Source organism: Haemaphysalis longicornis, unplaced genomic scaffold, assembly GCF_048455015.1.
Source record: "Haemaphysalis longicornis isolate Haplotype H1 unplaced genomic scaffold, Haemaphysalis longicornis Haplotype H1 scaffold_6, whole genome shotgun sequence".
NCBI classification, from domain to species: Eukaryota; Metazoa; Arthropoda; class Arachnida; order Ixodida; family Ixodidae; genus Haemaphysalis; species Haemaphysalis longicornis.
Window position 1 is genome coordinate 143,295,905 of NW_027526407.1, and position 26,680 is coordinate 143,322,584.

General features: G+C 44.9%; 2 protein-coding genes across 7 annotated transcripts in view; one reads left to right on the forward strand and one right to left on the reverse strand.

Moving 5' to 3' along the window:
- Taldo (transaldolase) overlaps positions 1–9,456 on the reverse strand; it is a 29,324-nt gene extending 19,868 nt beyond the window's left edge. The window contains exons 1-3 of the mRNA XM_077672719.1: positions 9,265–9,456; positions 7,792–7,915; positions 1,184–1,291 (exon numbers count right to left, since the gene is read on the reverse strand). Of these exons, the coding sequence (XP_077528845.1) occupies positions 1,184–1,291; positions 7,792–7,915; positions 9,265–9,361 (329 nt within the window). The 5' untranslated portion in view covers positions 9,362–9,456. The remainder of the gene's footprint in view (positions 1–1,183; positions 1,292–7,791; positions 7,916–9,264) is intronic.
- Positions 9,457–9,789: 333 nt separating this feature from the next.
- The window catches only part of LOC144141165 (E3 ubiquitin-protein ligase Mdm2-like), a 48,940-nt gene continuing 32,049 nt past the window's right edge, over positions 9,790–26,680 (forward strand). Inside the window, exons 1-4 of one of the 6 annotated variants that reach the window (XM_077672713.1) lie at positions 9,790–10,023; positions 15,409–15,442; positions 17,248–17,325; positions 21,846–21,979. In XM_077672713.1, the coding sequence (XP_077528839.1) occupies positions 15,419–15,442; positions 17,248–17,325; positions 21,846–21,979 (236 nt within the window). In that variant the 5' untranslated portion in view covers positions 9,790–10,023; positions 15,409–15,418. Of the gene's footprint in view, positions 10,024–10,046; positions 10,694–15,408; positions 15,443–17,247; positions 17,326–21,841; positions 21,980–26,680 lie in introns of those variants that run through there. The other 5 variants (XM_077672717.1, XM_077672714.1, XM_077672716.1 and 2 more) reach the window with 5 other exon arrangements.

A 26,680-nucleotide genomic window follows, 5' to 3' on the forward strand; every position in this document is an offset into this window, starting at 1 on the left:
TCATTCAAAAATGCGTAATTATCTCCAATTGCCTTGGTAACTAACTGACTGACTCCAAAAACAATGGCATATTTGAAAAGAGTGGCGAAAAAGCAGCAAGACTGACAAGTTTCAGAGAGTTTACGTCACAATTACAGGAAGCTGTTTCAGGAGCAGTGTCCCTCCCCCCTTAATAAAGAAGCCGGAACTGCTGCTTCGATAGCTGCGAGATATGCACAGACAGCGGACGTGTCTGAATCAGATTTTTATGCACACAAAAGAAACACTGGAGACACCCAGCACTGTTAGCAGGGAAAAAACTGCCCGGTGTTTCGCAACAGAGGGGTTAACTCCGTCTGTTACGACAAAACTAATCGGCTACGACCAAAGACCGACAACGGAAGTTGCCCCTTGTGCCTGATCACCCCAGCCAGCTGTTTCTCTGAGAATCACAAAGAGTGCATTACGAGTATTTTGAATGCAACACGAGTCATGCCTGCAATGTTTCGCACTTATAAATTACAGCAGCGATTACAAACAGACTAGGTGAGAAGAAGCAGACAACATCACACTTTAAGCGTAATCTCTTTTCAAAAGCAAGCACACGCACAGACGCACAGGTTGTTCACTTTTGGCATTATCTGACCACATGACACAGCTTCCTATAAAGTGGGAGTTTTAGTGCAGCAAAGCTGACAGCATCACAGACGAGAAAACCAGTCTCAAAGCAACAGCCTGCTGCGTTGGCTAAAGCACTGCCCTATACACAAGGCCTGCCCGAAATGAAATCACACAAACGTTCGCTTCAATACTTGGCTATTCTACGCAAGCAATCGCAATGTTATTGTTCAATTAAATTTCACATTTCTGCCAGTGAAGGTGACGGGCCAGTTTTCAGTGCATAATACTTAGAACTACTCGATGCTTGAACGCTTCCATGCCACACTGTCCCAACACTGCAGTATTGAAAGGGAAACAACAACAACAACAACAACAACAACAACAACAACAACAACAGCAAAACCATCTTTGACATTTACTTCCAAATGCTTTTGTTTAACCTATCCTGGATTAAACTAAGTAACTAGTACAAGTAATGAACTAACTGGTACAAGGATCTCTAAATGGCACTAGGCACTGAAATGTATGCTACCATATAGCACCCCCAATACCTTGCAACCTCCAACCCATCTGCCCTCCTCACCTGGCATCAACCTCGGTCGAGACGCGGCCTGGGATGATCTTGAGGATCTCCGTGCCGAACAGGACCACCAGCTTGTCAAGGGCGTGGGTCACCTGCTCCTCGGGGTTCCTGGGGTGGGAAGAGAGAGGGGAACCACCCCAAATCGATCAGCTATTGATTTTTCCCCGTTAAAATCGCTAAGGAAAGACAAGAACACGCAACAGAATTAACGCCTGCTCAAGTCTCGCAAGGAACTCCAAGAATATGATCTCAGCGATTCCCCACGAGATGCTTCCAGACACTTGCACTACATATCTGAATGGATATACACAAAAGAGCGGATGCACTTCACCATTGGGGGTTTGCCGACCGTCCGAATAGGGTCATTTCTCCGTGACGTACCGGCAACTGTTTGGAGGACGTTGGAGCCGGAGATGAGAAAGCAGAGTCTACGGCTTTTTGCCAACGCTGCCTGCAATGAACAACTACGCCAGGGAATGTGAGAAGCCTGGAAGCCGTCTTGAGAGGCCGCACCCCATGAAATGGGATGAAGGAGAACTTCTCCAATAGCATCAACGCCACTGACACACCACCCTTACCCAAGAGGGTAAACTCTTGGGGGCTGGCTGCTCACATGAGTGATAGCCATGATAATCCACCTTCAAAGATGAAGTGCAGTGTGGTATAGACGTTTGAGCCGCCATGGCCAATTAGCACATACATCACACAACTAACATCATTTGTATCGCTTGCTGGGCCACAACGTACCACATATTAGTCATGATATATGTGAAATCTGAAATCCTGGGCTCTGGGCATGACACAATAAAAAAAAAAAAAGAACAAGAAAGATCACAAAAGAGAAGTCAGTCATGGTAATTGGAGAGCCACAAGTAAGAGCGAACAGTTCTCCAGCACCCACCACATCAAGCCATTGCTGCTCACTACTACACCAACCATCATCTGAAGATGACACTTTCTTTTACGATTAACTGATGGCATATTTCAAAGAGGGTATTGAATTACCAGAAAAGATCTACCTCGTTTCCTGCTGGATAGACAAAAGCTTCATTGAACACAGGATGGCGAGGATGAATCAGCTGTTTCGGTCAAAGCAGCCACTCATAGCCCCAACGACGTGGGCAGTCAGTTTCCATTGCTAGAGAGACTCGCCACAGAACGCGGGCCTGGCCTTCACGTTAAGGGACGACGGGGAAATTGCCGACAGTGTGCACGCGAGTCGGCCTCGTAAAATGAGTCACAGGTCACGGACTTATTCGGCAGTTTTTTTTTTTTTTTTTCAGCGACCATCCGAAGAAACTGCCGAGTCACTGCAGCGACCAGAGAGGACCCTCAAAGCCGCGATAATCTTCGTGAAGAAATAAATACAGCAAGCGACCGTCAAGCACTGCTTACGCGGAACTAAGCCCACGGGCCTAGGTTCAAAATTTATACCAGCCAGCCAGCGCTATCGCGAGAAAAGTAAACCATTAACTGCGTTTTTTTTTTTCTTTTTACACTGGAGTGCCACGAAATCGCGTCATAGAGTGAATGGCTTGCCGGCGCAGCAACGAGCGGCGAAACCGAAACCAGACGCGCCAAGCCGCCGCGCGTAGCGGAAGGCGTCGAAGCGCGGACACCGACCCCACTGCCCAGCCAAAGGTAAAAAAAAAAAATAATGAAAGAAACTAAATAAGCAGGCAAGGCAGCAGGAAACCGCAGGCAGCAGCGAACACCGTGACATTCAAGGAAACCACGCAGCCAGAAAACGAGGGACGGGAAGGGGGGGGGGGGGGGGGGGGGGACAGGCGCAGGCATGCCCTCCGGAACAATGGCTGCCCGGAATAAAGACCGGCGAAAAAAAAAAAAAAAACGAAAAAGAAAGGTGGCTGACTGCGCTTGGGAAACGACGTTGACGACGTCAGACGGCGAGGGGGCGGCGTCGGTCAAGCCTGCAGAAAGACCGAGGGCTTGTTTTACGAAACCAAGGACGCATCCGCGTTCGACGTTAGCGCTGGCACCACGCTCGCGCTTTCGTCGTCGTGCGCGGTCAAAGCCGGTCTCGAGACGCACGGCGGGACTGAAGGGCCTTAGCGCGTGTTTTTTCGTTTCGTTTTGCGCGGAAAAGTCAGCAGAAAGCGTCCGGGAGAAAAGTAGAGGTTTCGCTACAAGGTCACGCGTGCAGCACGCGTTCGGTATTGGAATTGAAAGGCGTTGAATTTTTTTTTTGTTGTTGTTGTAAGCGGTGCGCGGAAGTAATCAAAGGCTATCTCCCGATCACCAACACGCCGCAAATCGGGTGAGGCCGGCGTCGAAAAACGGAAAGTGGAGCGTGGTCAAACTCGGCACGTTTAACCGCTCCTTTACCAAGGAGAAAAAAAACAGGCGGTTAGCTGACCTGCAAGCTTTATAACTAGTTCGAACTTCGCAGCCGCACGTTTAGCAACGCGTCTGTGCGGACAATTGGCTCACTGTTTCTAATAAACAAACCCGCCGTAGTTTCGGAAGGAGAGGGCGGGGATATAGCCTTGGTGCAGCGCCAATAGACCTGCCCGTTCTCTGCGCAGTAAGAACGCTCGTTATCAAAAAAGGTCGGGTTAAAGAAAAAAAGAAATGCAAATATATAGCGTCCTACTGGTTCAGCAGAAATTGCCATGCAATCTAGGTGTTTCTTATTTGTTCCATTGTCGAAGTATTTATGCGCGAAGGAACATGCCGTCAAGCATGACAAAGTGTCTTGCCCAGGGCATGACTGCACGTCGCCCACGACGGTGACTCACACAGCGACCCTTGGGGACTTTCTATCTTAACTGGTGTGAGCCAGCAACTTTGACAAGGCAAATCTTATCCGAAGAAAAGTTTGTCGGCCTGGAGCTCCTTGGGAGACGTTTGGGCATGCACATATCTCAACCACCCCTCCCCCGAGATATCCTTTACTAGTAGCCCAACGGCCCAACGCACATATTCCGCGAAGACAGCACCGACTCGAGGGGAAAGCTAAATGACTGCGATTTTTTTTAAATAAGTAAAGTACATAAGTATTACTCATTTTTTTACTAACTGGTTTTAATGACGAGAGCTTCGAGTGGAAAGAAATTCTACGATTGCTCCAAATTTCCCCAACAAAAACCTTTTGTAACAACAGAGGACACCGTATAAGCGGTACCTAAAAGATCAGAAAAAAAAAAAATCTGCTCCATTTAGCAGTTGTATTTAAATCTGAAAAGTGGAACAAACCTTTCCAAACTGCCGAATATAGCCGCTGTACCCCAAAACAGATATTTAGTTTAAATGATGTCTATTTGCACACATTCTAGTGTAAAAAAAAAAAAAAAAAAAAAGCACTGCAAGTCGCTCACTCCTGCTGGCACCTTGAGAGAATTTTGGATTTATTTTCGAATACTACTTCGGATGCGATAACTGAAGCGCATGGCTAAAGCACTTCAAAGTGCTCAGCTCCAGTTTCAGCCACTCAGTAGACTGGAAACTGCAGAAATTCAAAGCCAAGACATAATAACCCGTTCCTAAACAGTGTGGTCAAAAATCAAAGTGACTTGACTCTGCATTTGTGCTGTCATCCTCTCTACCAGTGTCGAGGCCAAAAGCTACTCTAAGTTAACCGCTGTATTGTGGTTCAATAGAATCGCAACAGCAGACAACTGGTCATTGGAGAAACATTACACCAAGAACATGCAGCTACATTTTAAGTGCAGAGCACTTTAAGCGTTCGCCTTGTCATCCTAGCTCGCTCGCTCAACTGAAGTATATAGAGCACCAAGACGGCGTCCCGGGGTAACGCTGTTGTTCGCGGCGTACCCCAGAGGCTTCGAAAGCCAAGCAGTTTATATGGTCATAAGCGTTCGAAACTCGTGAAACGTTGGGGCTTGCCATACATCTTCCCGTTGTTTAGTGCAAAGAAAACTATAGGTACACTGGAGGAAAAAATATACGTAATTACCCGGCAGCGCCCGCGTTCCTGTAGACAAGGACGCCCGTTGGGTTGGTTTTTACCATAGTACACGCAAAATGTGGCAGTGCAGCGCCGGCACGTACGGGAGGAAAAGCAAGCACAAAGAGAACAGAACTCCCGCTGGCACAGTTTTAGGCGGGGGGCGCGCGAGCACTGCGAAGGTGGGAAATTTGAATTGCGTGGGGTGGTAGCAGTAAGCGGATAACGGCGGTACAGCCCATCATGGCGAATCACTGCTCTGCACTTCCGACAGCTTTCACATTGAGTGGAATGGCTTTAATTTTTGTATTCTGCTTCAGTGTCACACTGCATACACGTACACCGACCAGATGCGAATGTAAAGTAAATGTACACCTCAGCAGCTGCAAGTGCCTGCCAGAAAGCCAGGGAAAAAAAATTGCACCACTGAGCAACAGAATGACGATAAATCACATTGACAGGGGCTCAACAAAACCCAATGGCCGAGAACTGAACGAAAGAATGCAGATCTAACCTACTTTATGCCACAAAGCCATTGAATATGCTACCGTATTTTCGCGCGTATAACCCGCACCAAAAATGAAAATTTCAGCGGTAAAGTAGGGGTGCGGATAATACGCGGGGTTTTTTCTTTTAATGCACCTTCACGGCAATGCGCGTTTTGCCGTGAAGCCCCTACACAGTAGCACTGACTAAGCCTTCCACGGCAGCGATTGTGGAAAACATACAAGGACCAGGAAGAAAAAACAAGGATGAGCGCACTCCGGATTGAATTGAACTGAACTGTACTGTACTGAATTGTATTAGTGAACTGCGACTTTCGCCTTGCAATCAGCGTATTCTACTTGCTAAATATAAGCTTCTTCTGTCTACATAGTATGCGATGTGTTGCTTGAGCAATAGGTTTGGTGCAGCCTTTCCCGTATCAAATGTGCGGGAAATACGAGAGGATTTTTTTTTTCTTTCCCGGCGGGCTGAAAGTGGGGTGCGGATTATACGCAGAGGCGGGTTATACGCGTGAAAATACAGTATGTGCAGTACAATCTGAAACAACCGAACATTCCGCTGCTTCTATGTGCAGGTGTGAATGAGTGAGAGAGATTTAAATAGAAAGTGGAAAAGAAGTGGACTGGGGATATTCCGAACTCATGGGGTAGTTCACCTGTATTACTCGAAGCCACAGGCAAGAAACTGAGGATTAGAAACAGAGTTCGAGAGCTAAACCATGCTGCTTCAGTTCTTTTAAATATTCCATAGCGTCACAGCGATTTCAAAATTCTTGCCCTGAGATTACTCAAACGAGTGGATGTGTCAACAAAAGTGGGGAAAAAAAAAAAAAAAAAAGAGAAAGAGGGGGAGGGGATACCAGTAAGAACAGAATCCATGCCGGTTTTTTATATGACCAAAATTCAAGGACTTCAACGGCTCCCTCTTCGGGTATTGAAGGGCAACACTGCCAGTTCAAAAGTTTAAAAAGACTGAATTGAAGGATTAAAAATAGCAGAAAAATAAGAACATTGCTGGAGAACACGGTTCAACAAAGGGACATGTCTCCAGGCAAGACCCCCTTGTTGAAATAATGGCTCCAACCAAATTTTCTTTCTTGATTTCTAATCTAAAGCTAAAGCTGTAATCACTTTCAGTGCGTTATTAAATGCAAACTTGCATATGCTAAACAAGATCAAAAAGCAATAAACATTCACTTGGGTCTCCCTTATCCTTACGTTGCTTGCATGCCGATTAAAAGGAAAATTCAAGAAAGTCACGGATTTTCAAGGTTCTATAAAGACTCTAGGACGATTTTCAAGGCCTTAGAAACAAGCTTTTCAAAATCAAGGGGTATCAATTTTTTCAAGGACACACATGAGTACTGAAACATTGCCTTGGGCTCAGTCAAATGCGTACGCTGCCAAAACTAGGGATAGCACGGGATCGACATTACGTATAAAGCGAATAGGGGCTGGGACAAGCATAGCATGCTAAAGGACAGGCAAGAACAGGAGAAAAATGCAGATAATTGAAGTTTCCCCAAGGTGCTAGAAGAAAATGAGAACCTTTAAAACCTTTTTAGAAGTTCAAACATTTTTTTATGTGAACTGCTTATGTGTCTGGGGTTGAACCTTGCTCAAAAATCACATTTGCTGCTCTATTTTTGTCAAACACCAACTGCTGCCAACGTGGCTTACCTGGTTGCTTAGAAGTCAAATAAAAACACAGAACTGGCCATCACGACCACCGTGGAACCGCACCGTGCCACCAATCTTACCCAAAACGGAACACCTCACAAAAGGCTACAAGTCACTCTGGATGAGACTGCTGGGGGCCACAATGCCACAGTGGTCATGTTTCCATCACAGCAGCCACGGCAGAAGTATTCATTCTTTCTTGAAAAAAAAAAAAAAAGTTTAATTGTTGATAATTGGAGTGACAAAAATGAACCATTTGCCCCACATGTAACTATGCAGCGCACTCTTTCAAGCATTAAAGATGAACGGATTTCTGAAGGATGACACGTAAGTGTGTCACATTTAAAAACATGCATCCACACAATGACGTGGAGATTAAAATCGTGACTACAGCTCATGATGCCTGAATTAGGTTTCACACTGCCTCCGGAAGGAGGTTGCTCCTCCAACCAACGGGCAAAAATGTCGAAAAACGAAACACGGCCGCAACTCACTTTCCGTGGCTCTTGCCGTACTTGACGGCCTCGTCGACCAGGTGCGCATACTGGGGAAGCTTGGAGGCGGCAAGGATCAGTGAAGGATTGGTCGTGGCGTCCGTGGGCTTGTACTGCTTCATCACTGAATGCGGGAACAGAGGTCAAAGGTCGCAACATGCCGAACACCTCCTCTGCCGTGTTGTTGGCAAAGCAGAGCTGCCCAGTAGCAATATTATTTTGAGTTGCACATTCGTCAAATGGCAGACATTTGTGCTGACACACCACAATCAACCATCTAATCTAGTCCTCGCAACACATTCGCAAAGAATGTCACCTGAAATTCTCTAAGGCTAGCACAATATGAAGACGGGACATGCAGCAACTGAAGCAACAAGCACCTTGACAGGAAGCACTTGTAGGTTTCCACCCAAAGTTGGAAGAAACTCGAGAATCGCAACTTTGACCAAGTTCACCAGTGGAAGGTAGTGAAGTCACAACAGGAAGGCAAAATTCGTAAGTAATAAAGCTTACCTGCCTACACAACAGACTTGAAATTAAGGCTGGGAAATTTGAAGCTATATTGAACTATATTTAGTTTGCTCTGACAACCTGTAGTGCCCCATATAAAACGTTTCAAGCTTAGTAATGCCAGTGACCTGAAGTGCTAGTTCTAAGTTTGTGTGATTTTTTTTTTCTCTCTTTTTTTTTTTTTGAAACCGTGAAAGAAGTTAGGCAAAGGTGACTTATTTGGAAGCGTTCTTTCAGGACTACCCATCTAGCAGAGCACAATGATTTCGGCACAGCTGCAAACATCACGGTTTACGAAATAAAATTAAGGGGGGCGGGGTGTCATGCCAAGCGCCAACATTTCGGAAAAGCTGCCAGGCTCGAACAGGTGTCATATGTGAACTACGAAGTAAGTTTAATTGCATGCAAGGCAACAGTAATAACAATATAATTAGTGAGCGGAGTTGAATAGCCCAGCCCACTCATCGCAATCAATATTTAGCCACGCAGATGAGTCTCTTGTGTTTCAAATTAGGATTAAAGGTGTCCCGGCAAGACCACGCCTTTCGACGAGACAGTCACGTGATCGCAACCGCAGATAATCAAAACGCCGGCCTGAGCAAGCTCCTCATATTCGGTCACACAAAAATATAAAAAAAAGGAATCGCCGGCAGCGTACAGGCTGCGAAAGGACGCAGGCTTTTCCGCCAGGAATTCCCAAGCGGATACGGAGCTACCGAGGAAACTGCAGCGGGTATCGCATGCAGTTATCTACGGACGAAACCACAAATTCGAGACGCTCTATGCACGCTACCAACTTTGATGGCGTAAGACACTAAATAATTACGCTTTAACTACGTCCAGATCCAAACGAAGCGAAAGAAAAAACGACCCGGTTTAAGTGCAGCGCAAGCTATGCAAAAGCCGGGAGGGGAGATTGAGGGCACGTGGTGGGATTAGTTTCTAGGTGTTGGCACAACGCACCTTCGAAGTCCCCCGTGTCGGCGACCACGGTGGTGATCTCTTTTAGCTGATCGAGAGACGACGACATCTTTGCTCGTTTGATGCTGTCACCGGTCATCACAAGTCACGGTGGACGCGAGTTTTTATACCGGTACGGCGAGGCGTGCGCACGGAGCTTCCTTCTTCCCCCACCAAGCGTTTCTATGGTTGCGTGGAAACGAAAACACTAAGTAACGCCACTCCACGCTACCCGAACAGAGCCTAGGTCGCGGAGTGTGATTGGTTGAGAGGATCGCGCCATTTCGAATTCGAGAAATTTCATTGGCCCAATTTGGTGTGCTCACTGCGCTGCTTCACTTCAAAGTTGTGCTTGATCTGAATGTTTGGATTACTAACTAGCGTTTACAATATGTAGTTCTTTTTTAATTTGAAAGAAACAAATGCAGCGCCTAACTTCTGAAAGTAATGCCTGGTAGTTTTTTGTTTATAGGAAAGCACACACAACAAAACTATTTCGTCTCATTTTTGTGCACCTGGAACACAGAACCAACGAAGCGACCTACACAAAAAGTGTTTAACTAGCAGTTTAACGCATCAGTAAATATTTTCAAGGACAAAATTTGGCATATTTACCGTTTTGCCCCGAAAAAACATCAGTTTCCGCGCTAAAATAAACACCAGGAGCCAGGAACTATGTGCCTAGTGGCAGGAATACGAACTACTTGAAACTTTGGAACAAAAACAAAGGCAGTCTACGAGCCCTACCCTGAAAAATTGCTGGTAAGCGAAATTTGCTAGTTGGTTACTTTTCTTCTTATCAAATATTCGGCCCGAAGATCCTATGAGATCTTTCCAAGAAATTTGTACCGCGTTAACATTTTCAAACGCCTGCGAAAATCTTCGGTACACCGGACGGCAGTTGGAAGCCATCGCGATTACGGCATTTGTACACGTTTCCTTCGTAGATTCCGCGTAAATCGCGTTGACGAACAGTTACTAACGTGAAAATCGAACGTTATCGGGCGCATGGTTCGCAAAATAAAAAGCTGCCACCGTCTGAATAAAGTTATACGCCTGCGTAAACTTCCTCTCACAACTGCGGCGCGTGATGAGCCAACCTGAGGGGCGAGACGGAGTTTGAATTTTCAAATTCGAACGTTTAAAATTTCGAAAAAGTCGAGCCCGTACATGTCAGTGACGGCGCTGTGAATCACGGCTCTTGTTAACACAAGCCGGAAAGGAGGTCTGGATATTGCGAGGTAGATGGTCAATCCCGACAAGAATGCGAGCACTCGCGGCGTAGCGTACGAGCGCGTCCGGGCATGTTCCGACAAGAGGGCATAGTAAATAGGCCCGCGGCCTCCCTCCTTTCACGAGCCCTGGCTGGCGCTGGCTCTCACTCCGTCGCGGACTGCCGTCTTGGTTAATGCAAGCCCGGATTGCCGTGAACGTAAGTTTTCGAGCTTGGATTTAAGGTTTTTATTAGTAAAAGGTCGAGACAGTGGACTTGAACTCTGTTTGTGGTGTGTTGTGTCACGGACTTCGCGCGTGGCACGCTGTTGGCTCAAGTCGGGCGTCCTTTGTTGTCATGACGCCGGTCGGAACGTCTAAAACTTCGCATTTGTTTATGTATTCGTTTATATTTCAGGCCGTGGATGACTGCCGTGATGATTTTTTTCAAACGACTTGCTAATTTGATTTTTTCAGCGTTAGCTGTTTTCTCGCGCGCGCGTTGGAGGCGATTTGACGCGGCCCGTCGCTAAGTTCGCGATTGCGCTTTGAAGCGTGGTCGCTGCTGTTTTGTTTTTTCTTTTGCCCCAATCGCACTCAAGTGTAATTTCGCGCATGCGCGAGTTAAAAGAGCGTGTACAAAAGTGAGTGGAGCCATTCGACTCCGCCCACGCGTGCCTCACTATGCAATTTGCCGCGCTTTTTTCTTTCGCTGAGGGGTGGGGACAAAATGGTCATCGTTTAGACGAACTTACTTGCGCATGTGAACTCGTTGCGTCCGCTAATTTGAGAACTGCCGTTATTATGCGTTCAACGTCCATGCCGATAGTCTCCTTGTGGTGTCAAAAGTCGCGCCGTTCTTCAGGTTCAGGTCCGGCAAAAGCTTTACGGTGCGAGTAGCAAGAAATCGAAAAGGCTGTTTTGTTGCTCAGTAAGATGAGTCTGCTTATATAGTGGCTCGTAAGCCCACGTATTTAGGTGCAATAACAAGGACCTTGACTTGGGAGACCTTCCTGTCCACATAAATAACAGGGTTCAAATGCAAATGGTCCTCTCGTTTTTTCGCTAATGAATTGCTCTACGCTGATTGTGGTGCCTTTTTAATTGGGTTTGAAGTACCCGCCACGGCGCCTTAGTGGCTAAGGTTTTGTGCAACCGAGCACATAGTTGTGGCTTCAATTTTTACGGCGGTTCTTCAGGCGGTGGTGACAGAGAATAACAGCCATATCTAAATTTCGGTGCACATTAAAAGAACTCTTCGTGGTATAAATCAATCGGTAGTCATCGAGTCTGACGCACCATGTAGCCTTGGTATAGGTTTGGTGCCTAAAGCATGAAGTAAATTCTTTCCAATTAAGCTGTAAGCTTTATAGTTGCCTCCTCTGATACATATACGCTCTATAAATTGTGTGTTCCCTGCTGAAAAAACGAACCATTAACGTGTACAGTCATGCATAGTTTCTGAGTCACTTGCTTTCATTGCCTGTTCAAACTCGCCGCGGTAGGGCACCCTCTGTAGCCATTTGGAAGTTTGCACAATTTTTATGCCAACTCCCGTTGCTTTTTCTCGCCCTAAAACTCGTACACACAGGTGCACTCTTTGAGGCGTCATGTCTTAAGTTTACTGAGAGGAAATCTCTGCATAAAAACAAAACTTTCTCAGAGTTACCTCATAAGAACGTAACAGAGAAAAAGATTGTTACACAGAATGTGTCCCAAGAAAATCTTCTTTGACAATGTTGACAAAAGCAGTAATGCTTTATTAATCACACAAGGCAGGCCAATGTGGCTGCTAAATTGTCATTTCGTTTGATTACCTTCGCCAGCACCCAGCCTTGGGAAGTGAGGTTTTTGGGTAGTGTAGCTCTCTTTCATACGAAGGTAAGTCATGCAAACAAAGTGGAAAAAAAAGAAAAAGCCATCACCGTGCTTTAAGCATCTGCAGTAGCCAAGGCAAACGAATAAGATACAACGGATGCATTGGCTCTTCGCCTGGTTTTAATTACCTCGTTTGTGGAAGGTCATTGAAGTCCAGCAACTTCAGAGTCAGCTTACTAGCAATATTAGAGGGACACTGGACGCAGGCAATTACTTGGTGTGTATCGGTGGATATTAACACACCAGTAAAACAGTTTCGTAAAACCCACAAGAAAAGGCTAGTTTTGCCCCCAATGTTCCCGACATTGAAACCCTGTAGGAGTTGATTGTTGAAGCTCCTTTAAAGGCATTAATTAGTAGACATCCCTACCATCTTTTGAATGGTGAATCTCAATATTGTTTGCAGTTAAAATTACTGGGCCACTGCAAGTGTGGCAGAACAAGCTCGTTTCAGTGTCCCTTTTTAAGGTGCAAGGTTATCCCGTACATTCTGGGTGCTGAGATATACCCTGAGGCCTGTTTCGTTCTTCTTAAGGCTGTGATTTCCGTCCACATAAGGGCAGTCTTTCATATTCAATGCCACTCGATCAAAAAAAAAAAAGGTCTTCCCCGTCGTTTGACGTGGGTCGATGCATGGTGAGAGTGCGAAACCGTGCACACGTGCAGCAACTGTTTCTAGACGGGCAAATGTGAAGGCCGGCTGTTGGGACAACGTGCGAGACATCTGAGAGCAGTCTCAAAACTCGGCGAGGACAGACGATTTCTCTCACCCATTTATTTCAAAGCCCTACTGGTAGTGTTTCAAGGAATTGCCTTGAAACACTGGCATACATTGAAAGGCAAGGTAGCTTGAAAAAAATAGAAAATCTGGAACAAATGATTGGAAATTAAAAAAGAAATCGGGGCAATGAAAGTAGTTTGGTAGGCCGAGTCCTCTTCCTGTATTCTAAGACACTGAAGATATTCGAAGGAAAGGTGCCTAAGGGGGTTGTTGACGGTACTTGTCTAAAGCCAGAAAGGGATTGCAGTCTTGTGGACGTTTGTTATTTCAGTTACACCCAACGCACAACTCAAGGACCATTTGCGGTGTCTCAATTTAGCAGCCTGCCTGACTTGCTTGCTTAGTCACTACCCACACCTATTGGAAAAGGAACGTTTTCAAAATTGAAAACAGATTGGTGTGTGTGATACCAAGGCCGTCTTTGGGCCATGGCGATGGTTCCCTTTTGTCTGGAAACGTTGGCTGCACGAGTGTTCAGTGTGAGAGTGGCTGTGATTGGTCTGTGGGCCATTGCTTTTACCATTTCAATTCTTCACTTGCATTACTCAGTGCTTGCACTGCCTTGTCGGCTGTTGGTGCGAGCACGTTGGAGCGGTTGAAAAAGCCAGTGCCACTGCCCTTGAAAGGAGTACAGACAATAAACTTCGTACCCGCAAGAGGGGTGCCGAGTGCTTCATTTCCTGCGACCTTAAAGGCCTTTTAAAAAGCCTGCGGTCAGAAGCAGACCTGCATCAACTGTACTTTATTTCTAGTTTGGAGTCACTGTAGCAAGGCACCCTGTGTCTTGCGACATGGTCGTTTTTGATGTTTGCTGTATTTGCAAAAAAAATAATAAAAAGAGAGGCCTTAAGAAATCTTATTGTCAAAGGTAAGTGGACCAAACCTGGCCACTTGGTGGCCAATGGCCGGTAGCCAAAACTATCCGGTAAAAGCCTGTTTATAATGAGCTGCAGCTTAGGACGCGTGTGCCTTCTTCATGAACAGTTGCAGTGCAGTAATGCAAAACCTCTTGTTGCAAATTCCTCTTACCAAGAACAGCGTTTGCACGGTAACGGGGTTCATTAAAAGTAAGCTAAGTAATACCGAGGTAAAGTATTAATGCTTTGGCATCTTCTTGAAATTATACTGATTAGTGTATTATGCTGTTACAGAAAAAAACAACACGCGACGGTCTGGTGTCTGTACTCCTTTGAGTGTTGTGTGGCCATTAAAAAAAAAAAAAAGTGAAGTTCGGTGTATGGTAATTGTGGCTAAAGTCCCCCAGCAACTGAGCCAAGCAAAGTTGAATAGCATCACAACATTCTTTAATGTTGTACTATTAACGGGAATGCAAGTTTGCTGATTATTGATATGTTGAAAAATAATTGCGAAGTTTAGGGCTAACTTAAACTGTTAGGCCTAATTAGGCCTAACTCTGTTAGGCCTAACAGTAATCATATTTAGGCCTAGCCTAAACTGATCATACTCTGATGGGCTGTTTTCTTATTTTAAAACGTTTAATTAATGCACACATGCAAGCTGTTAATTATGTGAGGGAACAATTCTTAATACATACAATACAGTTGTCATTTAGCCGTGCATCTCTGAACTACAGGTGTACAGCTCAACAACGTGGGGAGGCCAATAAATTTTGGTACTTTTTTCTCCGCCTAGCAAATTGCATTCCTGTTAATGTCTTTTCTTTACTATTAATAATAAAGGGGCTGTGAAGACAAAATGCAAACTGGTTCAGTTTAAAAGAACTAGCCCCAGGTAACTCAACCCACTCAGTTCCAGCCACGAAAAATATTTTAACCAAAAAAAAAACGCTGTCAGTAATGAAAACTCAAATTTCATTCTCAAAGCCAGCATGCTGTCGGTGGAACACTGAAACCGTTATCATTAATCATGCCGTACGTATATAGTAAACGCAGTGATCACCATGGCTTAATATCAGAGTTCTTTGAAGTTTTCAGTGAAACTGGTATGATTGTTCTCGGGAGAAACCAGTCCTTTCATTGAACCAACCTCGTATTTTGTCCTTATGGCCCCTTTAAGCATATATAAAAGAACTGGCAAGTGCTGGCCTGTACACAACTCCTCAAAGAACAAAAAAAAAGGAAAAAAATCTAAAAAAACGCTTCCAAATTTTTCTGAGGAACAAAAATGAACTCAAGTTCCAAAAAAACAAGCATTGCCAAATTACGGTTTTTATTTTCTTTTCTCCTGAGAGTAATTTCGTCCCTTCCGAGTTCACTACCCGTGCCCTGTATGTGTGTGTGTGTATACTGTTGCAGGTAGAAAAGCATGAGCCGAGTATCGCTCGACCAGGTAAGAAAAGGGACAAAAGGGCTCCGATTTCCCCAATCGCCAGCCCTTTTCCCTCCCTTTTCCCTACTCTCTCGCCCGCACTGGTTTTTGATTCGTCCCTCCCGATTCGTTTCTTCTCTCCATTGGTGGTGTCTGGGTGGCTCCGATTCTGCGCGTTTTCGTGCCGCAAAATGGCCGGCCATCTGTCGGCCAGGAGTAGTTAGTGGCTCTCTGGTGGTGCCTGCGTGTTCCGACACCGTAACTGAGCTTTTCTAGGTTCTGCATGCTGTGTTCCGTGTCCTTAACACGTGGTAGTTCCTGCGCTAAATGTGCTTATCTCATGTTCTTAGCATCTCGTATACATCTTGTTTTTGTGTGTGTGCGCGCAGGGTTTAATGGCATTACACGACGATAACAATTTGGCAGGGTCAGTTTACTATTCCCTAAACAACCATGGCAAAAAACAGCGCACAGAAACGGAACGGAAGACAAGAAATAGGCGCCGTTTCTGTGCACTATTTTCCGCCATGATTGTGAACCAACTAGCCCTAATAATCTTCACACCCAAACAAGCTTTTGCAACTTCGTAGCAGCATTTTTTTTTTTTTACTGGTGGAGCCCATTCTTGGCAGGTGGATGAAACGCCAAGGAAAGGTCCAGTGCTACTGTTTTACCTTAAAAGCGTGCAGAAGAAAAAAAGATGCTGCTAGCTACATTATAAATCATGTGAACATCATTTACAATGTTCAGATCATTTGAACATTGTAAATGATGTGAACGTCACGTGCAATGTTTACGTCATTCGAACATGTGATGTTCGAATGTTGTGAACTTCGTTTGAACATGTTCACATTTGTGAGTGGAGGTTTACTCCACTTACCTGCCCAGTAAGTGGAGAGAACACTTACCGGGCACGATGACAGAAAGTGGGTTAGGCCTAATTGTCATCATCGGAGTAATGCCATTAAAAAGGGTGTCTGCAGGGGGTTGTCACCGATTTTTTTTTTTCTTTGTCCATCTAGTGGTGACCAGCAGTGCGACATCACAGCCAAAATAGAAAGTAGCGCCTTAGTTTTTTGTTGCCCTTTTTCTTCCTCTGCCATTTCCTACCAAAGATTCTGGTCCGTGATTTGCCTAGACATAGTTAAGCCTATTACGGTGTTTTTTGCTGCTAAGTTGTTTCGCGTTGCTTCGCCTGAATCGCCCAAAACAATGTGTCTTCTTTGCGCAAGTAATAGATGAAACCTCTTTTTTTTTCCAGCCACTAGCCACTGCTACGTTTTGTTCTAACTTGCTTTTGTTTTTGTTTTCTGACAATTGCCCTTCTTTTGTTTCTTTTCTTTCTTTTTTTCTAACATTTAACGAAATTCGCCGTGTGCTATAGCATTTTGACATCACTTCAGCCTCCCGCCTGAATTGAAACACGCTTCAACGCCAGCCTTGCGCTTAACGCGAACGGAAAATGTGTGGTAGGCCCTTGCTTGGTAGGAGCTATTTTCTGTTGACATTTTTGTTGCGTAGCCTAGCTTCATCTGTTAATTTCTCTCCAGAAAAACCAAGCTATGAAAGTTAGCTCTAATTGCTGGTAAGCAGCTAACGAAGGGAGTGGAGCTCAGTCCCTAGCAGAAACTCTGCCCACACTTCAAGAAGTGACTGCGTTTTGGGAGCCGTGGAGGCCTAATGCAAGCGTGGCGAGTTTCCCAGTGCTCTGAATCGACCACCGCTGCGCGCTGTCTTCTAGTCAGGAGCGACCGTGACTGTTGTGGGGAGGGCGCAGTGCTTGGCTGACCGTTGTGCCTCCCTCCGTCTCTCCTTCCTGTGAACAGCTGTTTTTGCCAAAGGATGGACTCATGGAATGTCTTAAGACAGTGGGGGCTAAGCCGGGGCCCTTGAATTTTCAGCAGGTAAGGACGGGACCTTGGGGGGTGCCAAAGTGTGTATGGGTTTGTGTGTGTTGTGTTTCAGTGAGCAATCGGGAGTAGTTGGTCAGTAATTCCTGTGGGTGTGCGTGTGAACGTTCGTGACGGGGAATAGCGTTTGGAGAAGAAAAGTTTGAGAGATGGTTCGGGTGTGGGAGCCGGAGGTTATCGCGCAAAATCAGCATAAATTCCTTGTCAAGTGTAGTGCAATATACCCCACAGCGGTTATGTGGTACTTTTAGGGAGTGTAGCACTTCCGTAAGCTTTGGACTATGGCACAAGTTTCTTGTGGCCGCTGCATCTGGTGCTTCCACTCAAAGTAGTATATTGATTGCATGCAACAAGCCGATCCTGTACTGCAGGTGTGGGGCTTTGTCACTGTGATGAATAATAGTGGTAACTTTAGTAACGTCAGCAGGTACCGGCAGCTCAACACACTATAACCACAGTGAGTCTTTTCCTAATAGGTACCAATTCATGACATTAGGCCTTAAAATGTGGCATTGTGCCCAACGTCCTATTTTTAGGCCTAATGTTAGACTACCGTCAAATTGAGCCTTATGACATGCCCAGCATCAGCGTACTCATTGTACGACGAGCTGCAGTTACCAGTTGACAGCGTTGGACCTTGAGGCATGGCATTAGGCCTAACATTAATCCGCCACGTGTTTGCATTGAGCACGAACTTTGCACAAGCGAGTTATAAACTGAAAAATACGAGACTCTTGGCAATTAAGGCTTCAGGAATGTCCTGGCGAAACCAACAGAGGTAGAGTAATACAGCGCTTTTGAACTAAAAGACAGTTTTGTTTGTGCAATGCAAGATGCCTGGGCTGAGCTGGACTGCTGGGGCCATCTTGCGGCAGTCTGGTTAAACAAGTGTCAAATATTTTGCCTACTACAGAGGACAGCACTCCGTGTTGTTGCGGTTTAATTTTGTGCAGTGCAAGCTGAACATTGTCTTTCAGGGCTGGTCTTGGCATCTTCCGTGAGGCCACAGCATGTCTTGTCTAGTTATTTGTCGTCGTGGCATTGATATAATCCCCGTTCATGGGCAATATTAATCCTGGGATCACAGTATGCTACAAATAATTTGAAGCACTTCACCACGGCGCACCTCATGGCTGAGGGTTTGCTTTGGCGCATTAAACTGCAGTGACAGCAATTAAAAACTAACTATGATTATGAAAGTTTATAAAACAAAAACGTTTCGGCTTCTGCACGAGAGCATTGTTCGCCTTTTTTTTTGTTCTTTTTTTTTCTATTGCATTAAACTGCAGCGCGCACTTGTAGACAAAAAAAATTACCATCTTCCCGTAGGGGAACCCTGAGTAGTATGCGAAGTCGACTGAAGTTCCCATTAGTTTTCAGTTTGTCGTTTCCGTTGACGTTCAGCTTCGCGTGCCTTCGTTGTATCAGTAGCTTCTTGACGTAGTTTGAATGAGTGAAGGACATAAGGCGCGTGCGTAGTACACGCTCCCATCTCGGTTTGCAGCGCAGTGGGAAGAGCGCCACGTACCTCCCGTTGCGGCAAGAGAGTCGTGGGATCGAAACCAAGCGCCACGTAACTATTTCTTTTTTATAGTGGACTGCGCTGGCGTCAGCCCAAGCGCTGACGGGGCTGAAGAGACGCGCATGCGCAGTAGAGTGCAGACGGCGGACAACAACAAGGGAGGGAGGGAGGGACACAGCCCTGAGCATGAGATGCTCCGCATCTAAAAAATCTTACTTGCACCCTTAGCCAGTTGTATGGGCCAATTTAAAAGTGTATTGTTTGTGTGTGGTTTTGATGTGCAGTTTTGTTGTGTAATTGTAACCACCCACCTCTGAGTCTGGGACGAAGCATCGACGGATGCTCTGGGGCTCTAGCTCGTGGCTGTGTCACCACAACTAATGATAAAATTTAAAGTAGTCCCGCCAGTAGCTAACGTGAGGTATTCAACGCTGCCTTGGCTTTTGTTCAAAAACATCACCAAGCTTAAATTTCACGTTTACCATTACTAGGGTAATTTCTTTTTTTTTTGGCAATTTTAGTTTATTGGGGGGATAAGTTGCATTGTACGTAGCCCAACCCATGTTATAGTGTTGGGCTCATTTGGAACGCAGTAGAAGCCCATTGACACGTTCCCAGTTCATACGATTTCCCAGTTACTGCACTCTCAATTGTGAATACTAAAAATGCCCTATAGTACGGTTCTCCCTCACAGTTCTTTTCTTTTTTTTTTTTTTTGCCGTATCAACGAGGTTTTGCTATATTACTGTAGTAATTATTACTACTGTGTACTGAAAAGATATCAATTGAAATGTGATGGGAGCAAGTTGGGGAATCTTAGGGCTACACAACATTGTTTAGTGTGACATCTAAGAGATTGCAAACTTGTCTGCTGTAAGCCTCTCAGGCAGGGTAACAGGGTTCGCACAGGTCCTTGAAAACCTTTAAAACCCTTGAATTTAGAAGTGTCAATTTCAAGGCCTGGGAAGTCCTGGAATTTTTACATCGTCCTTGAAAACCCTTGATTTTTCCGGAGTGAATCAATGGCCCGGTCTTTTCACAAGAATTTAAAGTGTTTATCGAGAATTTTAGGTAAAGAAACATTGTAATAATAAGTTTCAGTGTATTGCGTAAAAGTAGAAGTTTGGTGGATTTTCATTATTACAAGGCAACATTGGGAGCAGGCACTTGTCAATCCAATCCATGTCACAATGGCTTGTATCTTTAGCTTGTATCTTCCATCTAGTCTGTGAGTAGTCTTTGAACGCTCGCTCATTGCATGTTTTTTGTGCCTCATACGCTCCATCAGAGTTTGCTTTTACATGCAAATGGTGGACGTGTACATTGTTCATCCTGCCTTGCAGCAGCACTTGCGGATTTAATTTCAGCTGATACTGTTGCTGACAAAGCAGGAGATGCGGGCAATGTTAACTAAGTTTTGAAATCAGACAGCCTCAGCAAACATAAAGGAAAAAGAAAAACCTCTAAATACCAGGCATAAGGTAAAAAATAAAGCTGGGGGAGCATTTACGAACCTGTTAGCACCCATCTAAATGTGCACTAATGTGCAATAAAAACTTTTGCATTGTGTTGGAAAAGTTATAAATAATCCCAGATATAACATTAGATGGGGACCTTGAAAATGTAAAACCCTTGAATTTTTGCTTTTGAAGCCTGTACGAACCCTGGTCAGTAATCACTTTCACATGTGCCAATTTGATTAGGTGGGCATTTTGTCTGCCAGGTTAGTAATTCAAGAGGCGCACAAGTTTTCTGTGCTTCTTTTTTATTTTCCTTTTTGTTTATTTTATGAGGTGTGTGTGCTGCTTGTTTACTGTAAAGGAGAAGGCAACAAAAGGACCGCTGACAATGGCTCGCGCCAATTGTCACTTTTTTTTTTACGCTTACCATTTTGGAGTGCAGGCTGACAAGGCTGCTTCTTCGATAGTGGGCAGCTATGATCCCCCTTTTATTCCCTTGCCTATGGCTTTGTTTAGTCCAGTCAAAGTGCCTTTTCAGCAGGCACGCGGCAAACACTTTATTGTGTGCGTGTGTCTTCTTAAACGTTCAGCACTGCAGTAAAATGGAAAGCAAGACTTTCTGCTTGCAGCTGATGAGGAAAAATGAAACAATCCAGGCTAATTCCTAGTCCTGATTAGGGGTGTTTCTTATTTAAGATACTGATTTCGTGGCACCAAGTTAATGGAAGCATTAAATATTGCACGTAAAATGTTCATACCTCGACTGAAGCAATGCGTCAGTGCAACCAAACGTACTTGATTTTTTTGTTTTACCTATATGACCTATGTGACACCTAATAATTGAGCTTTCTTTACTCACACGTCAACATTAATAGGCATGTATATGCAGGCAACCATCATCTCGGTAATTGTCCCTCTTGTGACATTGAAGGTTCCCATTTTTCTTTTCTTTTTGTCGGCCAATGCGTGGTAGTTTTTGTCTTTGTTTAGTTGTGGCAAATTTCGTCTTTTGGTTCACGTATGCTTTGCGGTAACTCAGTAGAGAGATAGGGCAATCTGATGGCAAATCATGGAATCTGGCAGTGCAGGATAGAAGAAGTTGGAAGTCAATGGCTGTGCCTTCATCATTTAGCGGTGGACGTAGCGGGCTAATGATGATGGGGATGACTTAGCTCTGATTTACAGAGTTAAGTGTAAGCTCTGACTTACACTTGTCAAGATCAGCGTCCCTGGCCGTGTGGCGTCTCCCCGCGTGTCAGCGGCCATTTCCATGCCCTCTGTTTAGGTGTCCGCGTAGATTGTGCCTTCTCAGGACGGGAGTACAAACCTCTTCCAAGCGGTACCCTCCTACGTACCCTCCTAGGTAGCTTTGATTTAAAATTGTCGCTGTCCAAAATTGATCGATGTTGCCAGCTGAGTATTAATTTAGACTTCAGCGTAAAAATTTTACGCTTCTGGAGAAGCTGTCTTGTTGTTGGCCGGCGTTCTGCGCGTGCGTGTGTGAGACGCCCCCTCTCCCCCGCCCCGTGCAGGTGATGGACTTTATGAAGGAGTACATCATGAAGCGGCAGCTGTTTGACCACAGCTGCCCTTCGCGCATTCTCTGCGGTCAGGACCCTCTGGGCAAGGTGTTTGGGGTGGAACAGTTTCTAGTCAATGACGTCATGTAAGTGGTCGGGCCGGAAAACTTCTCCCTCTCTCTCTCTCTCCTTTGTGTGTGTTGTTGTTGATGTGGTTTGTTGCGGTAACACTCGGCACTGCAGCTTTGCCTAATTTGTGTTTGGCCGTGACTTGGAAAGGCCTGTAGGTACGAAGGTTTGGGCCACATTTGTGGGACCCGTTTTCAAATGCAGTTTCATAATTGTATCGTACTACCAACGTGAGCCAAAACTGTGGTGTCTCGGCAGAAACTGTGAAGGAAGCATTGTGCTTTGGCAAGGATTAAGGGGTTTTGTCACCAGTAGGCATGGTGGGCCTTGTTACATGAACGAAGGATTTATTTCTAATCTAGTAAAGGGATTTGTTTGTTTGTTTGTTTATTTATTTATTTATTTATTTATTTTTACCCTCGGGACATGCAGCACTTTAGAGGGGACGGGGCTTACATAGATTAGCAAAAAAGGAGTAAATAGCACGCGACAAGTGTTTAACATTTGTACACACAAAATGCAATGATGTTTGAAGAACAGAAAAAAAAAAAAAAATGTGGTAAAAAGTTAGCGCAGCCATAAACACAATCAGACTCTGCTGAAAGCAAAAACAAACGGTAAACGCACTCTGTTTGCTGTAAAAGAACAACATATATCTACACAGAAACGACGAATCGATAGAAGCTTACAATACACTAAAAAAGAAACACTAAAACACGAGAAAAAACACTCCTTACTACAAAGTGTTAGTTTGTGTTAGGAGCCATAAAAAAAAAACTGTGTGGCAGGGTCGCCAGTTGAGGCAGTTGCTGTAGTAACTGAAAATTTTTGTAACTAGCGTGAAGCCTGTGTCTAGACTTTGGCAGGAGGCCTAGCAGCTGATAGTAGTAGACGGTAGTGACTTCTGCATGAATCTGTTGCTGCCCATCGTTCTTCAGTGCGTCAGAAAGATCTGCTGGTTCAAGTGCTTCTCAAAGTTCTACAAGAGCTACAAATGATGCAAAGAGTCGGGTTGACACAGTATTTAAAACCAGTATTCAAGAAAAGTTGACATTGATGTGAGTGCCAGTTCCCTGTGTCGGGTGCGAGTTATACAGTGAGTTTAGGTTGCAAAGAAATTTAATTAAAGATCAGTGTAGTGTTTTGTAACTGCGTAGTGTGCCTTTTCTTTTTCCCTGTTGTCTCAGTTGAACCATGCACAGTGTTGTGTTTTTAAAGTCAAAAGCGGCCTAACTGGCCAGCACCAAACACATCACATAGGCAGTTACTCATGGGGATCTACCAAGTGATAAACACAGAAAGTGTACTTTGGCTGACCTTAAGCTTGAGGGTGTGCAACTTTGGCCTAGAAAAGAGCGACAAAAATCTGCAGCCAGTCTGATTAAGCATTGCTGGAGTGCCGAGTGTAGACAAACTGGAGATGATGATGATGATGATGATGGTTGAAAATTTCCCCATTGTGATTGATTGTAGTCATGCAGTGCAGGGAGTGGAGAGCAAACCTAGAGGATTTTTCGAGGTGCAACGGTCATGTCCGTTGTTTCTATTCCTCACCACAATGCACTTTTCTTTGTTGAATGATGCATTGCAGTCTCATTTGAGGGGGTGGCAACTTTCGTGTGCGAAGGCTGTGCGATTAGTAAGTCACTGGGGCGAGATTTGGAATTTTCTTGATTCGGCCGGACTTGCGGTGGCACTAGCAGCCCTCGAGTTTTTAGTGCTGGTGTTTGTAAACTCGCGTACGCCAACAACAGCAGACAAAAGCAGTGGGAGGGCTTGAGGCGTTGTATTACGTTGCATTGCCTTTTGCTTATGGTGGTAGATTGGAGTGTCATACAAACGTACAGCTCGGAGCAGCAGTAATTGCGTACTAATGCGGAAGAGGCCAGAAATATGAAAGCAGGTATCAACACCTTGTACACTTTACTGCACTACGTTTTGTGACATTGCAAACGCATTGGGAAACAGGTTCGGCAGAGCTTGCCTAAGCATTTATCTGAAACAAGCCCTGGAGCAACGAGATGCAAATATAAAATAAATGTATGCGAGAACTTTTGCAGGGGGTGCGACTTTACAAAGATACAAAGTTCAGCCAGCAAAAGAAATAGATTCCTCGTGAATGATGGTAGACTTTTTTCTAGCTTCAATTTTGGGTTAATGTTTAGTCTTGTACAAGCGCATTCAGAAGACGCATGTTGGGGGACTGCAAACGACCATCATTCCTGCTTACCCAGAAACGTACGACAACCAGTGGAAAAAAAAAAAAACGAGAGAATTTTAGCACAGTTGACTGCGCTGCTCTTGCAAGACAGCCATGAGTGTATGTATGGCCTATCGCCTGTGTATTTTCTCTGCCCTCTCCCATATGGCAGTTCCTCGATAGAGCTCTTGGCTACAGGTTGGGTTTTATTATCTTCCAGTCTGGGGCACCATCATGCCAGGATAGCACCAAAAGCTCGTTTCTAATTGACTTTCCGTCCTTGTATTGTTATAGGGGCCAATCAACAGGCTTTCATAAGGTAACGACGATCGATTTAAGTCGAGAATGTGGCCCTAGCTTACACTGGGTGCTTTGGGATGTGCTTGTTGACATCGTAAAATGATGGGAGAAATTCCAGTTTTAATGGCTTATTTCTTAGCAAACAAGGCATCAATGGACAAAACCCTAAAGATCTGTGAAAGTTATGATCTTTCAGTACAATGAAAAGTTTTTCAGCCTTCAGGGCTGCAGTATTAGTGCATATGGCACGATCTTTGGTTACATTGGGAGAACTTTGTGAACAGTTTCTTTAGCCCTGTAGGCTGTTGCACTCTCGAGATTTTCTCTAGGTTTTTCCCACTTAGCTGGGGCTTAACTAGTGAGCCTAGTAGCTGTACGAGACCAAAAAAAAAAAAATAAAGAACCGGGACTATTTTGGGATATCCGCTGCAAAAACAAAAAAAGCGCAGTTTTTTTCTTGTTTGCCACATTTTCAACGATCAGTCCTAATTGTGCAAGCTAAATTTTACTTATGCATTTTTCCCCCCTCTCACAAGGCCTAAAAAATTCTGCTCGGCCTCCTGGTGCCTTTTGCTTGAAATTTAAGGGGTACACGTTGAAAGGACAAGCGGTCAATACGAAAGAAGCGTGGAATTGATAACAAATTGATGTGCCCAGAGGTTACTATCTTGAACCTGTTCTCGTGAAAGTTTTCACAAAGTGGTGCAAAAAAGGTGACGATAGGAAGAAAAACCAGAAAGAAAAATACCTTTGTGTCAGGTTGTCCTTTCTCACTTATTAGTAAACCAGTGTACGTTGCCCAAAGCCCAATTTTTCCAGCTTGTAGTCCTGCCATAGCCTCGAGGTGTGGTTTATCTACTGATAGGGCCCAGAAGAATGGTCAGGTCAATTTTAATCTGGCAGCTGCTTCCTGTTGAAAATGTGGCAAACATTTCAAACTGTTCCGAGCTTGGCTTTCTCTTTCAGTGCGACACAAGGTTTGTATAGTGATGTGGGCGCTTGCTGGCTCAGCGCCATTTGAAATTTATCTGCCTTGCCAACGTCATGTCACCTGCTGCCCTCTGGTTAAGCATTTGTCATAGTAACTGAAATGCTGCGCTCATGTATTTATTGGCATGGATGCGCGCCAAACATCTTGCCTTTTTGGCGTAGTTCTAAACACAGCTTTCCTAAGGCACCAATCTGCCTCGAGAGTAGTTTTAACTTCCCATTTTACAAATGCGCAGTTGGTTTAGGTTTGTTAGCGCTGTAATGGTGACATGATGGGGGCAGTGTGTGAACATGCTTGGGGAGTGAAAAGTGCCAGATCGGGAAAACCGGTTAGCAGCCACTCAGTGTTAACTGGCTCACGTGCAACAAAGTGCATGCCACTACACTGGCTATGGAATAGCGAAAGATTTACTGAAATCTAGAATGGCAACTCTTGAAAGAAAACAAAAAGAGGAAGAAGCTTTCAGCGAAAACATTCGCCCTGTTAAAGGGGCCGCGTAGACAAAATACAAGTTTGTTTTATTCGAAAGATTTTGTGTTTTATAGCACCCCCAGCACTTGTCTGGAAGCAAACAATGCTTTATTCGCAGAGAAATTAATCGGTTACGTTAAAATTTTGATTTTCTCGGCAAATCGTGTTTTCATGAAATGACATCACAAGAGCAGGTCTTCAAGCTGCTGCAGAGCCTTGTTTATCGTTAGTCAACCTAGATGGCGCCACCGTACCGCGGCGGGCCATTTTCTGCCTTTGCTGTGCTTTTGACCATATTTGTAGCTGGTTTGCGTTTGCTACAGTAGAAAATAATCGTTTCGTGAAACATGGTGCTCGCTCGACAAATATGGTCACGTAAGACATCGTCGCAAGCCAATCGGCCAGTGTCGTCTGAGACAACCCCAAAGCGCCACGTAAGACATCGTCGCAAGCCAATCGGCCAGTGTCGTCTGAGACAACCCCAAAGCGCCGCACTGCAGGGCAGCTAAAACAAGCATGTGCACGCATTACCAACAGCAGTACGCATCGGTAGTTCTTTGTTTACGTGTTCTTGCGGCCATAAAAAGAATGTGCCCTAAATTTAAGTTCAAATAGCTCATTCGGCGAGCTTTATAAGTCCTGCCTAATTCACGTTTGCTTTTGCCGGCCTCAGCCAATCGCAGAGCTGGCACATATGACATCATAGGTTCTGTTGTGGGAAATGAGCTATTGGGTCACATGGCTGCTCCCTTTTTT